At 49.2% G+C, this 15,776-nt stretch overlaps 1 protein-coding gene and 1 long non-coding RNA gene across 4 annotated transcripts; one reads left to right on the top strand and one right to left on the bottom strand.

The window, feature by feature from the left end:
- Nucleotides 1-259: 259 nt before the first annotated feature.
- LOC140603654 (uncharacterized) lies at nucleotides 260-6,414 on the bottom strand. Its single transcript, XR_012006601.1, has 2 exons — nucleotides 5,910-6,414; nucleotides 260-5,534 (listed from the first exon to the last, which is right to left on the bottom strand). It is a non-coding gene; the product is annotated as an uncharacterized lncRNA (long non-coding RNA).
- Nucleotides 6,415-6,891: 477 nt separating this feature from the next.
- KLF10 (KLF transcription factor 10) lies at nucleotides 6,892-13,583 on the top strand. 3 transcript variants are annotated; one of them, XM_072774101.1, is made up of 4 exons: nucleotides 6,892-7,057; nucleotides 10,220-10,453; nucleotides 10,591-11,503; nucleotides 11,983-13,583. In XM_072774101.1, exons 1-4 carry the CDS (start codon nucleotides 7,022-7,024, stop codon nucleotides 12,240-12,242), a joined length of 1,443 nt encoding a protein of 480 aa, XP_072630202.1. In that variant the 5' UTR covers nucleotides 6,892-7,021; the 3' UTR covers nucleotides 12,243-13,583. The 3 variants fall into 3 exon arrangements, with proteins under 3 accessions (XP_072630202.1, XP_072630204.1, XP_072630203.1); XM_072774103.1 differs by lacking the exon at nucleotides 6,892-7,057 and adding an exon at nucleotides 8,949-9,122; XM_072774102.1 differs by lacking the exon at nucleotides 6,892-7,057 and adding an exon at nucleotides 9,163-9,183.
- Nucleotides 13,584-15,776: the final 2,193 nt, after the last annotated feature.

The following is a 15,776-nucleotide window of genomic DNA, read 5'->3' as shown; positions in this document are numbered from 1 at the left end:
CTGAAAAAACAAATAATCGAAATATTGTTAATTCTGGATAGTGGAATTATAGGAGATTTTCATCTTTTATTCCTTTTCGTATTTCTTTTTTATGATCAGCATGTATTACTTTTGTTAAAAAAAAAGGCAATGAGGCTATTTTCACTTTGTAAAAGTCAAAATGTTTAACAACTATATTTTAATGCTAGTTGGAACCTTGCAGAGCCACTTAACCACTTAACTAGCTTCACACCTCTTGGGGAGATAAAAAAGAGCAGAATGGGAAGTGGAAAAACTTTAATTCTGTACAAAAAAAATTCTAACATGAAGTGCTGTAATATACCCTGAACTTTGTAGAGCAGGTCAGATTAGGTCCCCCATATTGTTAATGTGCCAGGCAGCCACTGGTACATAGCAGGCCCTCCATCAAAGTAAGCGCCCTTCCTTTTTCCTATTATACATTTACTTCCATTGCAAAGGGCTCAGTAGAGTGCTTGGAGGTGGGGGGAGTGGTGGTATATATTTCTTCCAGATCTACATATTACCCATTTTTCCAAGTTATTTCTTATTCCAATTGCTTTTCCTACTTCACCAGTTTTTCTAGTCTTCCTTCCTGGGGCTTTCTCCCAGCTGTTTCAGATTTTTTTAAAGTATTTTTATAAGATGAATATTTTGAAAACTGTGGCTGCCACTCCAGAGCTGATACAATCACACACCCACTGTTTCAGTTATTTCTTGTGGCACAGCAAACCACCCCAAAACCCAGGGACACTCCTACAGGCAGAAGCTGGGGGCGGGGGCAGGGAGTAGTGCCTCCCCGCTAGAGGGGAGGCAGGCAATGCTGCGTGGGGTTGCTGTTCCATATATCATTCACAATTCTGGGGGTCAGGAATTCAAGTAGAGCTCATTTCTGCTTCAGGCTGTGTCAGCTGGGCCTGCTTGGCTGGTGCTGGAGGGTCCCAGGTGGGCCTGCTCATGCACTTGGAGTCCTGGGCCTGGCTGTCAGTTGGGGTGCCCTCGTCTCCAAGTGGCCATTCTCCATTCAAATGTTCTTATTCAGTAGTTCAGCTTCTGCCTCTGTCCAAGAGGGTTAAAATGGAAACTCCAAAGGCTTCCGAATAAGACCTAGGCACAAAGTCCCACACACAGCACCACCCCCGATTCTGTTAGCCAAAGCAAGACACAGGGCCAGCCCCCATTCAGGGGTTGGCGAAACAGACTTCACCTCTTCATGCAGGAATGGCAAAGTCACCTCGGAGAAGGTTATGCAGAATGAAAGGGGTTGTTGTGGTCATCTTTAGAAACAACAATCTACTGGACACAGAGTTCAAGATTTTACCATTTTTTATCTATTTTTTATTTCTTTAAATTAAGCTGTATGCCCAATGTGGGGCTTGAACTCACAGCCCTGAGATCAAGAGTTGCATGCTCTATCTACTGAGCCTACCAGGCACCCCTAAGAGTTCAAGATCTTAAAAAAATAAATTTTTAATGAGCTTAAAAACCACAGTAATTAGTATAATGAAAATAACAAATAATGTTCACTAGTCACAGAGCAGATTTTTCCTAATCGGTGTGACACTTTCACTTTCTGAATTAACCCTTGCTTGCCTCTCATCTCTATGTAATAGTAGGCTAAGAAATCCTAAATCCTGAGCATGTAAGAGAAGTTCTCGGCTGTCACCCTTTGCCAACATTTCACCACATGGCTACTCCCTCTCAGCCTTCATCCTGAGCCTGGTAGTTCTCCAGAGACCCACCCTCAGTTCTCTTATCTCTTGTTTACTCTTCCTAGGGGATTGCAGCTACTCATCTGCCTTCAGTGGCCACCTATACCCTGATTACTCCCAGATTTTAATCTCTGGCCCAGATCTTTCTCTCCTGGGCTCCAGAACTGAAATTCCAACTGCCTCCTGGGCATCTCTATTTGGATGTCCCACAAGTAATTTTATCTTTATATGTCCCAAATCAAATTTGGCATTTTATGCCTCTCCACCAAAACCTTCTACCTCCCTATGGCCTGTTTGTTGGGCAATACGGTCCTGTTTCATCCAGTGAATCAAGCCAGAACCAGGCAGTCCTCCTCCACATCTCCCTCTCTCTCATGCCCCCTTCCAGTGAATTGCCAAATTCTATTGTTTCTTGCTATTTCTATTCTGTTCTTTCCATGCCTGCCACCGTTGCCTTCGTTTAAGCTAGCATCATCTTTGTTGCCTACATTACTGAAAAAGCCTTCTCACTGGTGTTAGACCTCCACCCCTCTGGTCTATGCTCCACACTGAGCCAAACTGGGCTTTCTATACCATCGCTCCTTGCTAAATCTGTCAGTAGGTCCCCATTGTCCTTAGAATAAAGTTCTACTTCCACATTCCTTAGTATGTCATGCAAAGGCCCTTTGTGTTTGAGGCTGCTTCCCTTAACACCCTAAGCTCCTCATCCTACCTCTCAAATCTGTGATCTAGACACTTCGGAGAATCCTGAATCCCCAACAGTCTCTTTACTCTCCACCTCCACCCCTCTTCTCCTCTCTCTTAGGGATCAGCTGAGGGAAGCCTTCCCTCATCCCTTCCTTGCCCTCCTAGGACACTCTGTGCACACCCCTCTCCTAGTATTTACCACACTCTATAGTCACAGCGGCCTCACTTACCTACTTCTCCTGCTATAATGGAAGTTCCTTCCACCTTTTATTGTTATTCCTGTGTTCAGCTAGTGCCTGGTATATGGTGGGGCAATGGATGAATGGTGATGATACCCACTGACTTGAAGGAGCAATAAGAATATGGCTGTCAGTTACAGTATGCTTTAATTCCAGTTCACTAAACTGAACTGAGGGATCTTTACATGTTGGTCCCACTGCCACTTCCTTCATTGTTCTGATGGAAGGAGAAGCCAGCACCATCAGCAGGAAGGGCCAGCATCTATCTGAGCTCCTGCTTCCTATTGCCCAGGACTTTTTTTAGTCATGCCCAAGATGACAGTTTCCCATGTGTGGTCCTACAATGATGCAAGTTAGGGGTAAGGTAGAGAAGGATCTAGAACTCCTGCCCTAGCTGTTGGTCCACATTCTTTCTGTAACTCCTTTGAGTGTTCAGAAACGACCCACAATTTAATTTCTTCCATTAAAAAAAAATCTTGAGTGCCTAATATAGAACAGACTGGACTAGAAAGATTATGACATGGCCACCACCTTCAAGGAGCTCAGATCTGGGTGTAGTATGGGCAGGAATCAATATTGTAAAATACTTCCTGCCATAAGATGTGATATGTGCTCTGCACCCAGCAAGGAGTGTGGACAAAGTGCTGCGGAAACAGAGAACAGTGGATTAATCTTGAAGTTATCAAGGAAGGCCTTCAGCAAGATGGCAATAGAGCAAAGGGAGCCAAAGGAGCCCTTCAAAGATGAAAATATATATTTCTTCCAAGACACTTTGGCTCCTGTTACACTTTAAAGAAAATCTGTATTTCACACTGTGGCCTATAAATTCCTTAGTAGTCTGGCTCCTCCTGCCTCATTCTCGAACCCTGCCCTCCCCCCACTTTCCCCAGTACTCTCTAAACCTCCAGCCACACTGCACCACCAAGCAAGCTCCTTCCTGGTAGGAAGCTTTCATAGCTGTTCCCTCCACTCAAGCACATTATCCCTGAATCTGCCTATCCTTTCATTAGATTTTCAACTTAAAAGTCTCTTCCTCAAAGCAAGATTCTCTTATCTCTCTCTCTCTCTCTTTTTTTTAAGATTCTCTTATCTCTTAAACCAAACCACAATTATAGGCACAATCATATTATCATATCACCCCATTGCAATTCTATGAATTGCAGTTAACTTCACTTTCATAAGTGATTTTATTATATACATATATTATATATAGAGAGAGACACGGAGAGACTTGTCTTAATCTTCCCATCTAAGCTTTTTGAGAGCAGGGACTGGACTGTTTTGTTCCCTGCAGTTGTCTGGGTACCTAGAACACATAGTAGGTGTTCAACAAATACTGGATAAATGAGCAGCAACACAATGTTTACTGAATGAGGACATGGCTTAGAGATATGGAATTGTACCACATGTTTGAGAAACAGCAAGTCATTTGTTATGGCTGTGGGCAAGGGTACATCTAGGTTGGAGAGGAGCTAGGTGGGGAGAGTAGTTGGGGCCAGACTATACAACTCTGAATGGAATAGCCTCTTATCTCCTAGGCAACAGAAGCCAAGGATCCTCTTTAAGTAGGGAGTGTCATGATTGGATGGTGACTTTTTTTGTTTTTTTTTTAAGATTTTGCTTATTTTTCATGAGAGACAGACAGAGAGAGAGAGAGAGAGAGAGAGAGAGGCAGAGACACAGGCAGAGGGAGAAGCAGGCTCCGTGCCAGGAGCCTGATGTGGGACTCGAACACAGGAATCCGGGATCACGCCCTGAACCAGGGGCAGATGCTCAACCACTGAGCCACTCAGGCATCCCAGATGGTGACTTTCAAAACACCACTCTAATGGCAGTATGGAGAGTTTGGGCACTATGAAACAGCTGGGGTGGGGTCGGAGTTTGGATGGGAAGATTGCAGATTATTTCATCCAAGGGACAGTTGCTACAGACTGACCTGATATAACAATTGAAGGACAGAAATGAAAAGTGAGAAAAGAGATATTTTCAAGGCAAAACTGTTGGGATCTGAGGACCACTGGATCCAGGACTTGAGGGAGAAGGTGAAGGCTAGATGGGAGATGATGAACCCATACAGGAAGGAGCAGGAATGATTTTAGTTTTGGTAATGTGGAGTCTGAGGTGCCTGAGGAACATCTTTCTCTGAATCTCTAGGAATTGTGCCACCGCCACACTGTTCCTCCTACCCCTTTTTTCTTTTCTTTCCTGTTTTGAATCACTCCCACAAGCCATGAATGCTCCCTGCTTCTCAGCGTGCTGAGGCATCATGCCAGCAGGCCCCACATTCCTGAAGAAGGGACTGGGTCCAGACCTGGAGGACTGGCTGGCTGTGGCCACCCGAGGGGGCGGCTCCCTAACAGGAAGGAAGGCTGGCCTGTGGAGGGGGCGGCTCCTGACAGGAAGGAAGGCTTGCCGGCTGGTTGGGACAGAGGGGAGCTTCCACTGCTGCAGCAGGTGCCCAGGGCCAGCTGCTCCAACCCCTCAGGCTCAGATCAACAGGATGGGACAGCCCAGGCGGAAGGAAGCCTACAGGAAGGGACACCCTTGCAGACAGAGGGCGGGGCATGGGGTGGAGGGGAGATAGGAAGAGCTGCCTGGGCTGCTGAGCTGGCACCCCTCCAGCTGATTCAGGAGAGGCAGTGACTGGAGGCCATTCAATCCACAGCCCTGGTCAGCTGTATTATTACTACTGTTGTTGGCTACCCTGGGCTTTAGATATAGCAGAAGGAATCACTGGAAGATGTTCACGGACTTGCCAATTTCTAAAATAATTAATTCCCTTTCTCTGCTCATTCTGTGGTGATTGGGGGGAAAAAAGGTCACTTGCCTTAGCCTTTCAGTTACACTGGGAGGTGAGACACCTTGAGGGAGGGGCAATGATTTCTGCCACGTGTTCAGTCTGTCCAAAGGAGATAAAATCTCTAGTTTAAGCTGGGTTATCACTGCCCAACTCTCCCAACAGCTGTTGTGAACGGGCACCAAAAGGCACAAAGAGGGAAAATTGGGAACAAAAGCAGAGTCACGGGCTCCCAATCTGGAGGCCCCAGCTCTCCAAGGAGCCGCCCAGGGGTCGGAGGTGGGACTGTGGGGGAGCGGAGGGCGGGCGGCCCTTGAGAGGGCGCGGTGTGTCTTGGAGCAGGCGGGCCTCCCCGCAGCAACCCCACCCCCGGGCGCGCCCGCGCGGGCTCCGGCGACCCTAGGAGACCCCTCCCCACAAGCAGTTTCCAGGCTGGGTGTTTCTGGAGGCCTTGGCCGGGCGGGGGTGGGGGTCTACCTTTGAAACAGCTTGCAGACTGCAATTTAAACTTTACATCGAGCTCAAAACTCGATTCCGCAACCAAGCGTCGTCAGAGAAGGATAAATACCCGGGTCTGCAGCCCCTCATCACTCCATTGGGCCGGTTCTCAGGGCTTCCTGCAGTCCTCGCGCCGTCCTCCCGGCAGCCTGGAGGAAGGATGGGCGGGGAGGGCAGGGGCGGGCACTGCTGCCCGCGCTGCTGCAGGGTAGGGCGACCCGCGCCGGAGGTCGGGGCGTGGGCGGGGGGCGCAGGAGCAGGTGTCGGCTCAGTGACAGGGTTCCCTGCCCTGCCCTGCCCTGCCCTCCCCGCCCCGCCCCGGGGCTCCCCACAGCTCAGCGAGGCAAAACCCAGCAAACGCTCGAGAAATGCAGCTCAGTCGGTCAGCGACTCTGCTTTCTTGCCAGACGCCTAAGACGCCTAAGAGGACGGCGCTTCCCAATGCAAATCTCTTGGCTCGGGTCCCCGGGCTAGCAGCCACCGCCTCCCCCGCCCGGCTGCCCGGTGTCCCGCCCACCCCGCGGCGGGCCGAGAGGGGCGCGGAGCAGAGGGGACGGGGCGGAGCGGGCATCCCTCCCCACCTCCCACGTGGGCCCGGCCCTCCGCAGAGCCTGGGCGCGCCGCCGCCGCGCCTCCGGCTGGGCCCCCGCCCGCGGCACCGCCCCCTCGGCCGGGGCGGAGGACAGCGGGGGGGGGGGGTGGGCGAGGGCCGAGGGGGTGTCGCCGAGTCAGGTGGCGGCGGGAGTTCCCTCGGGCAGGGCCGAGGGAACACGCTGCCGGGGATTGTGTACACGCTCCACTGACACAAGCTTCACGCTGCCGGGCAGCCGCTGATCACGCGTGGCCCCGGGAGCCCATTGGCCGGCGCCTCACACACCTTTGTCGCTGATTGGCCGGCCGCAGGCTCCGCCCCCGCCCCCGCCCGCGGCGCGGGGCAGGCGGAGAGGCTACCTGAATGGGGAGGGGGCAGACGGCGCGGCGCGCGGCGGCGGCGGGAGCGGCGTCGAGTGTCTCCGAGCGCCCGTCCGTGGCCCGGCAGCCAAGCAGCGCAGCAGCCAGTGAGCTCGCCGCCGGCCGCCAGGCAGCCAGCCATGCTCAACTTCGGCGCTTCCCTCCAGCACGCTGCGGTAGGTCACCTGGGGATGCCCCTGTCCTTCCCTTCCTCCGCGTCCGAGGGGCGAGCCGGGCGCCAGCCCCGAGCTCCGGACAGCAGCGGCGCCGACGACCGGGGCTGCCGCGGAGTCGTGGGGGAGGACCGGGCTTTCTGCCTGCAGACTGGGCACTGGGGAGGGCGTGTGTGCCGCGGAGTGGGTCAGCACGGGCGGATCGGGACCTGGGGACCAAGGGACAGGGGCCTTGCCCAAGGTGTGAGGAGGAGGGCCAGGGGCAGCTCCGCAGGGGGACCTGAGGCAGGTGAGGGGGAGGATGCCTGCAGGGGAGCGCAGCGGGGAGGGGCCTGCTGCCCCGGCCGCGGGCCCGGGGAAGGTGTAAGAGGGCAGTGCGGGGATGACGAGGAGGCCCCCGTGCACCTGGCGCCGGGAGCGACGCCGCCGTCTGGACCGGGAATGCGACCCTGGGCGGGAGGCGCTGCCACGGGCGCTCGAGGGGCGGTGTGTCCCCGGGAGGGGCGAGGGGCGAGGGGCGGCCCCTCTCGGGGGTCTCGGCGGAGGCTGGTGCCGGGGCTGCGCGGCCGACCGCGGGGCCGGGCCGGGCCGGGCGAGGGGGCGCCCGGCGTGGGCGCGGAGGAACGGCACGTGGGCCGGGGCCGCCGAGGGGGACGAGAAGGTGCGCCCCCGCACGTCGGCAGGGGCCCCCGGGTCCCGGCGGGAGCCAGTGACCGCCTTTGAGGACCCCCGGGAGGGGAGGGCGGAGGGCGGAGGGCGGAGGGCGGGAGCCGGCAGCGGGCGGGGGACGTGGGCGGGGGAGCCGGGCCGCGAGACGCGGGGGTGCGGGCCGCGGGGCCGCGCGTCTGGAGCGGGAGTCTGTGGGGGCTGCACGTCTGGGAACCTGTGGAGACTCCGCGGGCGGAGACGGAGCTGCCGGAAACCGCGGGGAGGGGGCGCGGCGTCTGCGGGGAAGACGGGGTGGTCTGAGGTCCCGCGCGCGGCGTGGGCGGGAAGCGCCGAGGGCTCGGCCGGATCCCCCGGGGCTGCGGCCGGGAGGGGGCGGGGGCCGGGCTTCCGCGGGGACCCGGCTCCTCCTCCGGCAGCCGAGGCGGAGGCCGGGGGTGGGCCGGGAGCGGCTGCGCCCAGGGAGCTCCTCGTCCCCGGGTGACCCAGCCCCGGCCTCCGCCAGGGGCGGCAGCGAGGCCCGGCCCCGCTGTCGGTTCCTAAGGGAACGGCGGCTCGGCGGGCGCGGGGAGGGGCGGGCGCTCCCGCTGCCGGGGCCGGGGCCGGGGCCGGCGCCCGCGGCCCCGCCTCTCCCCGCGGGCTCGGGCGCGCACTGCCGGGCGGTTGGCGGCGGCGCCGGCGGCCCCTCCCCCGGGCCGGCGCGAGGGCGGGGGCCGCGGGCTCAGGAAGTAGGTGAAAGGTGACGGCGCGGCAATTCCCAGTTCACGTTTCCTGCGCGGCCCGGAGCAGCGGCTGATCACGCTTTGTTCACATGCCGCGCCCCCTCCTCCCCCGCGCCCCCGCCCTTCGCGGTGCAGCCAATCCGGGCCCGCGCCGCCGGGCGGGCTGGCCAATGGCGGGGGCAGGGGCGCGGGGACGTGCGAGCGGCGAGGAATGTTCCCGGTGACTCACCCGCGAGCCTCGTTGAGGTTAGGGCGGCCCCATCCGTCTGTGCTCGCCAGCGAGGATCTCCCCCGCCGGCCGCCCCCGCCGCCGCCCCCGCCCCTCGTCTGCCTCCCCGCCCGCGCCTCCGCCCGCGCCTCCGCCCGCCCTTCCCTTTCCTGCCTCCCGCCCCGCTCCCTTTCCTCCCCTCCCCGCCTCTCTTCCTGCCCTTCCCAGCTCACGCTCCCCTTCCCCGCTCGCCTGCCGTTTCTCCTTTTCTTTGCCTCGGCGGCCTGAGGCTTTTTGCACCCACCCGCGCTGTCCTCTGCAGCTTGAAGGGGCGCGCGGTTACGCAATAGCGTTTTTACTGAAATTCCCAGAGCAGTGGCTCCTCTTCTAAGGATTTCAACACGAAGCGTGTGTGCGTTTCTTTAGAGCAAGCCCTGAGAAGAATACTTTGCAACGCAAAGAATGCTTTTCGGTATTTTTACACAATCTCTACTCAGACCAAAAGAATGAGATCACTGTAATGGAAAATGGAGGTGATACGTAGTACCGTTTTCTAAAGTGCAGTTTAAGGAACTTTAATAGGAAGCATTGAACAGTTGGTGGAATCTGGAGTTGTACAAATAAATGCCAAGCGTGTGCTGTCATTCTTCTAACAGTTATTTTAAAAATTAAAATATGTTCGATTGGACTATTGTAGACTCAGTACGGTCAGTTTTTGCCAATTCTGGGTAGAAGATTACATTTTATGATTGGCCTTTTTTTTTAAGTAGTATTGCATTAGCTGGTCATAGTTGTGCATAACAAACCATTGTGTTAAATAGATGTAGTGAAAAGGAACACAAATATGAAGAACCTGAAGTTTAGATAAAGCTTTGGGATTTTTCCCCCATATTTATCTTTACCAGAGATAATCAAGCTGTGAAGACATTTTCAAGCTATGAAAGATTTCGAATAACCTAATGCAGTAATTTTAAAGAGCCACTGAAGATTTCTCTCCTGTTGATTTTATCATAAAGTGCAAAGTACCTTTCCAAAGGTCAGACCCCTATCAACGGGCCAGAGCTCTGTCCACTACACTGCCTTTTTAAGAAAGTTGTAGGGCTTTTTTCCCCTATCAGGAACTGGTGTCTCAAAAGTTCTCATGCCACACCTGTATTATTGAAAAAAGAACTTTTGCAGAGCCCTTCCCTTATTTTGTCTGACCCCAGTTGCAAGTGGGTACTCTGGGAAAAAATATAAAATTTCTGAATCAGGTTTGCTTTCTTGGATCTTGTGTGCATTGTTAATTTTAGCCTCGGTTTCCTTAATGGTAATAAAGTGCTCCTCTCTTCCTTGCAAGGATATCAGTGTTCAACCCTACGTGTGATAGAAAGAATGAAGATTTTATTTTTACCATTAGTGTTAGTATGAGTGAGAGAAAAATTATTTCAGAAATTTGGAAAGTTGTGTGAATTATAAAGAAAAAAGTTTTAAAGAAGATAGTTGTGTGTTGCTCTGTGTGTTATTTGGATGACAAAAATATGCTTATAATCATTTGACCTTTGGTGTTTTTTGTTTTTTTTTTTTAAGGAGGAAAGGATGGAAATAATTTCTGAAAGATCAAAAGAGAGTGTGTATTCGTGGAACAAAACTGCAGAAAAGAGTGATTTTGAAGCTGTAGAAGCACTAATGTCAATGAGCTGCAGTTGGAAGTCTGATTTTAAGAAATATATTGAAAATAGACCTGTTACTCCAGTATCCGATATGTCTGAGGAAGAAAATCTACTCCCGGGTACACCTGATTTTCATACGATTCCAGCATTTGTAAGTATTTCTGTTTTTAAGATGAGAATGTAGATGATAGAATTGTTGGTTTTGTTTTTGTTTTGTTTTGGTTTTTTGTAGTTTACGTAATGGACTTAATTTCTCATGCCCATTGCCTGTATATTTCTCTTTTCTAGTGTTTGACTCCACCTTACAGTCCTTCTGACTTTGAACCCTCCCAAGTGTCAAATTTGATGGCATCAGCGCCATCTACTGGACACTTCAAATCATTCTCAGATACTGCCAAGCCTCACATTGCTGCACCTTTCAAAGAGGAAGAAAAGAGCCCAGTACCTCCTCCCAAACTCCCCAAGGCTCAGGCCACAAGTGTGATTCGTCATACAGCCGATGCCCAGCTGTGTAACCACCGATCCTGCCCAGTGAAAGCAGCCAGCATTCTCAATTATCAGGACAATTCTTTTCGAAGAAGAACCCACCTAAATGTTGAGGCTGCCAGAAAAAACATACCCTGTGCAGCTGTGTCACCAAACAGATCCAAGTGTGAGAGAAACACAGCAGCAGATGTTGATGAGAAAGCAAGTCCCGCACTTTATGACTTTTCTGTGCCTTCCTCAGAGACTGTCATCTGTAGACCTCAGCCAGCCCCTGGGTCCCCACAACAGAAGTCGGTGTTGGTCTCTCCACCTGCAGTATCAACAGGGGGAGTGCCACCTATGCCAGTCATCTGTCAGATGGTTCCCCTCCCTGCAAACAACCCTGTTGTGACCACAGTCGTCCCTAGCACTCCACCCAGTCAGCCACCACCCGTCTGCCCACCCGTTGTGTTCATGGGCACTCAGGTGCCCAAAGGCGCTGTCATGTTTGTCGTACCCCAGCCTGTCGTTCAGAACCCAAAGCCTCCAGTGGTGAGCCCAAATGGCACCAGACTCTCTCCTATTGCCCCTGCTCCGGGGTTTTCCCCTTCCGCAGCAAAAGTCACTCCTCAGATTGACTCCTCCAGGATAAGAAGTCACATCTGTAGCCACCCAGGATGCGGCAAGACATACTTTAAAAGCTCTCATCTGAAGGCGCACATGAGAACACACACAGGTACCAACCATTTCTTATTTGTGTCTTAGAAATTCAGATGAATATTTTTAGGCCGTGATCACATATATATAAACCAGGCATGTTAAAGAAGAGCTTGCTTTATTAACCAGTTCAGTGGATAATACTTAAAAGTTCTTCTAAAATATTTCATCAAGGTGTTTTTTAATTTATTTAATGATGATCTTTGAGTGTCTGAGTAATTAATAAAAGTATTTCTAAAACCTTTTTATCATAGTTGAAGTCAGAAAACTTTTTGTTTTTGGCTTTTTGTAAAGGGAAGATTCCTATAAATGTGACAGAATGAAAGTTGAAAATAGAGCAGCATACATATTCACTTAACAGTTGATTCATTTAGTAGCTTTTATTTTGAAAAGATTCTCTTAGGATATTTTAAAATGTATATCTTTAGATATAACTAGATATGTAATTTCCAGTGATTTGATAAATGCATAGTAACGATCTGAATTTCTTTGTCTCAGGAGAAAAGCCTTTTAGCTGTAGCTGGAAAGGCTGTGAAAGGAGGTTTGCCCGTTCTGATGAACTGTCCAGACACCGGCGAACCCACACAGGTGAAAAGAAATTTGCTTGTCCCATGTGTGACCGACGGTTCATGAGGAGTGACCATTTGACCAAGCATGCCCGGCGCCATCTGTCAGCCAAGAAGCTACCAAATTGGCAGATGGAAGTGAGCAAGTTAAACGACATTGCCTTACCTCCAACCCCTGCCCCCAAACAGTGACCGCTCAGAAGGTGAGAATGAGAAGTAACTTTGGTTACTGCCAGGAGCCAGTGGTGTTATAAAAATGCTTCCACTGCAAGTCTGTGGTCCTCTAGTGTGGGCCGAAAACAGAAGCCCTACAGCTGAGGAGAATGCTCCGCCTGGGTTAGAGGACAAGAAGTGCTGCAGCCACAGGCAGGTCACGGTGTGGCAGGATTCATTTCTTATCACATAAGAGAGATGAGAAAGCTTTTATTCCTTTAAATATTTTTTGAAGGTTTCAGATGAGGTCAACACAGGTAGCACAGATTTTGAATTTGTGTGCACAATTTATTACTTCATTTTCACCATTTATACTTGAGACCAACTTTTCAATGTGATTCTTCTAAAGCACTGGTTTCAAGAGTAGAGAGACTGGAGATAAACATTACGGTACAGAGATGGAGATGGAAAATTGATTTGTATTATTACGAATATTGGCATCTTTTCCTAGTTACCTTGTTTACTATTCATAGTCTTTCCAGTCAACTTTGTGGATGTAGTTGTTAAATATATCTAGAACTAGCATTTTTATACTTGATAACATTTGGAATTAAGCAACTGTATATTGCTGAAGAGGGCCCAGAGAATTGGAATCCTCAATAATTTAATTGCTTTGAAGTATAGCTATAATTTTTCACGTTTTTGTTTTGAAAGTTTTAACAGATGAATATATCTAGGCATTTTATTATGCTTTGAACTTTAGTCTGCCTGCAGTTTCTTGTGTAGATTTGAAAATTGTATACCAATGTGTTCTCTGTAGACTCTAAGATACATTGCACTTTGTTTAGAAAAAAAGAATTGAAGATAAAAATATATATTGTAAAGAAGGGATACCAAGAATTTTAGATAACTCCTTGAAAATGATGGCTTATGTCATTAGTAAAATACCCTTATATTATGAGGATGTAATATGTGCTCAATTGAATTAGAAAGTTAGTGACCATTATTCACATGGACAAATGTCATCCTGTTAATTTATAAGAGTTTTGGTGGGTGGGGAGGGAGGTGGAACTAGTTGAGTAGAAGTTGTTAAAAATTCACTATTGTTAACAGTATTTCTGTTACATTCTGTTGTATAGTGGATGATATACACAGTGGTAAAACAAAAGTCAATTGTTTAAAATATATGGTGAAAAATGGCACTATATTTTCCCATTTAACATTTTTCTCTATTGGGTATTGATTTCTGACATCAAAACTTGGACCCTTGGAAAACAAGAATTCTTTTAATAAAAAAAATCTTTGTGATTTACAATTTGCACAATATTTCTTTTGTTGTACTTTATATCTTGTTTACAATAAAGAATTTTCTTTGGTATATTTACTTGGTTGATTGCATTTGTTAAGAACTATTCTCAGTCTAATGTGATTTGGTCACTGACACGTGACATTGGTCACTTATGGTACTGTCCAAAGATTTAGTGTCTGAAATTCTCTTAAGAGCTTCATTCAAATTTAGAATTGTTAGGAGTGTGTCCTTAACATGAATCAATTTAGAGCATATACAAAGTGAGGCCTGGTATCCATATATTCATTGAGATAATTTGCAAGCCTGCCCAGTCTAAGAAACCAGCGCATTTTAATCTTTGAACATTCTTGTACATTTTGATGATTTGGGGTTGAAATATAGCTCTGGCTCTCCGCAAAACCTTAAGTAGCATTAAGTTAAAGGGCATACCACAGTGAATAATTACAAGCAATGAGACTGCTGCAGCAAATGAAAAGGAGCCTGACCTGTTAAATAGAGTGTAAATTACCTCTAGAAGTTAGATTAGCTCAGACTATTAAGTGAAACCTTAAATGCAATAAACATACTGGTACTTAAACTGCGAGAATGGTAATACACCTGGGAAGAGCAACGCTTGCTAGTTACTTGTCAGGGACCTAGGAGCTATAAATGCTACTTGGTGTATTGAGTATACTTCTGGAGATTGCTATTTTAGTTGGCTCTGAAACCCCCTTGTCATGGGAGAACATCTTTTGCAGTGTCCAACATAACCATTGACCTGAAGTCTGGCTCACTTACTGTTGAACACCCATGGTAGGGGGCGATGTAATGTACTCACTTGGCACCAGTTATAAGACTAGCATCCCGGGTCATCTGTGCATCTGTTGCTACTTATTTCTTGGAAACTTAACACCACCTAACAACAGAGCTGCTGGGGAGGGGCCTTGTTGTTCCGCAGCTTCTATAGTGGGAACCTGGACCATCCTGACTCAGTTCCTCATGGTGGTGGTAGGTCCTCAGAAGTGGGAGAACAGGAAAGTAGCTGACCTAGTACTCATCCCCTTGTACTGACATGGCCAGTGGATATGTGCCACCCATTGCTGTGTTCTTCCCAGTCCTAGTTGCATCCAAGACTTTTCCTTAGAAATTTTGTAAATCAAATCATTTTAACAGTAATATATTTGAGTTGAATGTTCATGCTGGTTCTGATCTTGATGCAAAAGTTGCCCCGAAGCCAGAATATTTGTAGCATGTAATGACAATGTGGTATTAGTGTAGCTTTAGCACTACTTTTGGTGGTTTCCTGTCTGACATCTATTAAGGTCAGACTGTAAGAAATTGCTGATATTCAAGCTGTTTTAATAGTTCATTCTTTTTTGATAATTTTTTTTTTTTTTTAAGATTTTACGAGAGACACAGAGAGAGGCAGAGACATAGGCAGAGGGAGAAGCAGGCTCCCTGCGGGAAGCCTGATACAGGACTTCATCCCAGGACCCCAAGATCATGACCTGAGCCAAAGGCAAGCCTCTCAACCACTCAGCCACCCAGGCGTCCCTCTTTGTAGATGATTTTAGACTTAGAGTTGCAAAAATAGAGTTCCCATTTAACCTTTCATCCAGCTTTCCCTCGTGTAACATCTTACCCATAGAACGTTTATCAAAGTTAAGAAATTAATCTTGATGCAAAACTATTAACTAAAGCATAGAACTTAGTTTGAGTTTCACTAGTTTTTCTATCCGTCTTTTTTTTCTGTTAGAGTATCTAATCTAGGATCTCAAACATTTAAATTGTCCTACTCCGTTTTCTCCAATCGATGGTCATCCTGTCTTGTCTTCTCTTGGATTGTACTTGTCGGTTATTTTGTAGAATGACCCTCAATTTGGGTTTGATGTTTTTTGATGACTAGATTGAGATTATGCATTAATTGGGAAGATACCACAGAGTGATGTCTTCAGTGCATCATATCAAGAAATACATGATATCTGTGTTTCTGGTGATAGTAACCTGGATCACTTAGCTAAGTGATGTCTGCCAAAATTTTCCACTATAACCTATTTTTCTCTTTATAATTATTAACTATTTGGAGAGAGATTTTTAAAAAGATTTTTTATTTATTCATTCATGAGAGACACAGAGAGAGAGAGGCAGAGAGATAGGCAGAGGGAGAAGCAGGCTCCATGCAGGGAGCCTGACGTGGGACTCAATCCTGGGTCTCCAGAATCATGCCCTGGGCTGAAGGCGGCGCTCAACCGCTGAGCCACCCGGGCTGCCCGGAGAGAGATTCT

The sequence above is a fragment of the Canis lupus genome, chromosome 14 (genome assembly GCF_048164855.1).
Source record: "Canis lupus baileyi chromosome 14, mCanLup2.hap1, whole genome shotgun sequence".
Lineage (NCBI taxonomy): Eukaryota > Metazoa > Chordata > Mammalia > Carnivora > Canidae > Canis > Canis lupus.
Note: the sequence above shows the minus strand (reverse complement) of the source record. Positions and strands in the feature narration are given on the sequence as shown.

Excerpts from the sequence above, each read along its gene's own strand:
- KLF10 (XM_072774101.1), top strand. The coding sequence starts at position 7,022 with ATGCTCAACTTCGGCGCTTCCCTCCAGCACGCTGCG. Across the intron at positions 7,058-10,219 it reads CTTCCCTCCAGCACGCTGCG|GAGGAAAGGATGGAAATAAT; the intron begins GTAGGTCACCTG and ends TTTTTTTTTAAG. Across the intron at positions 11,504-11,982 it reads GCACATGAGAACACACACAG|GAGAAAAGCCTTTTAGCTGT; the intron begins GTACCAACCATT and ends TCTTTGTCTCAG.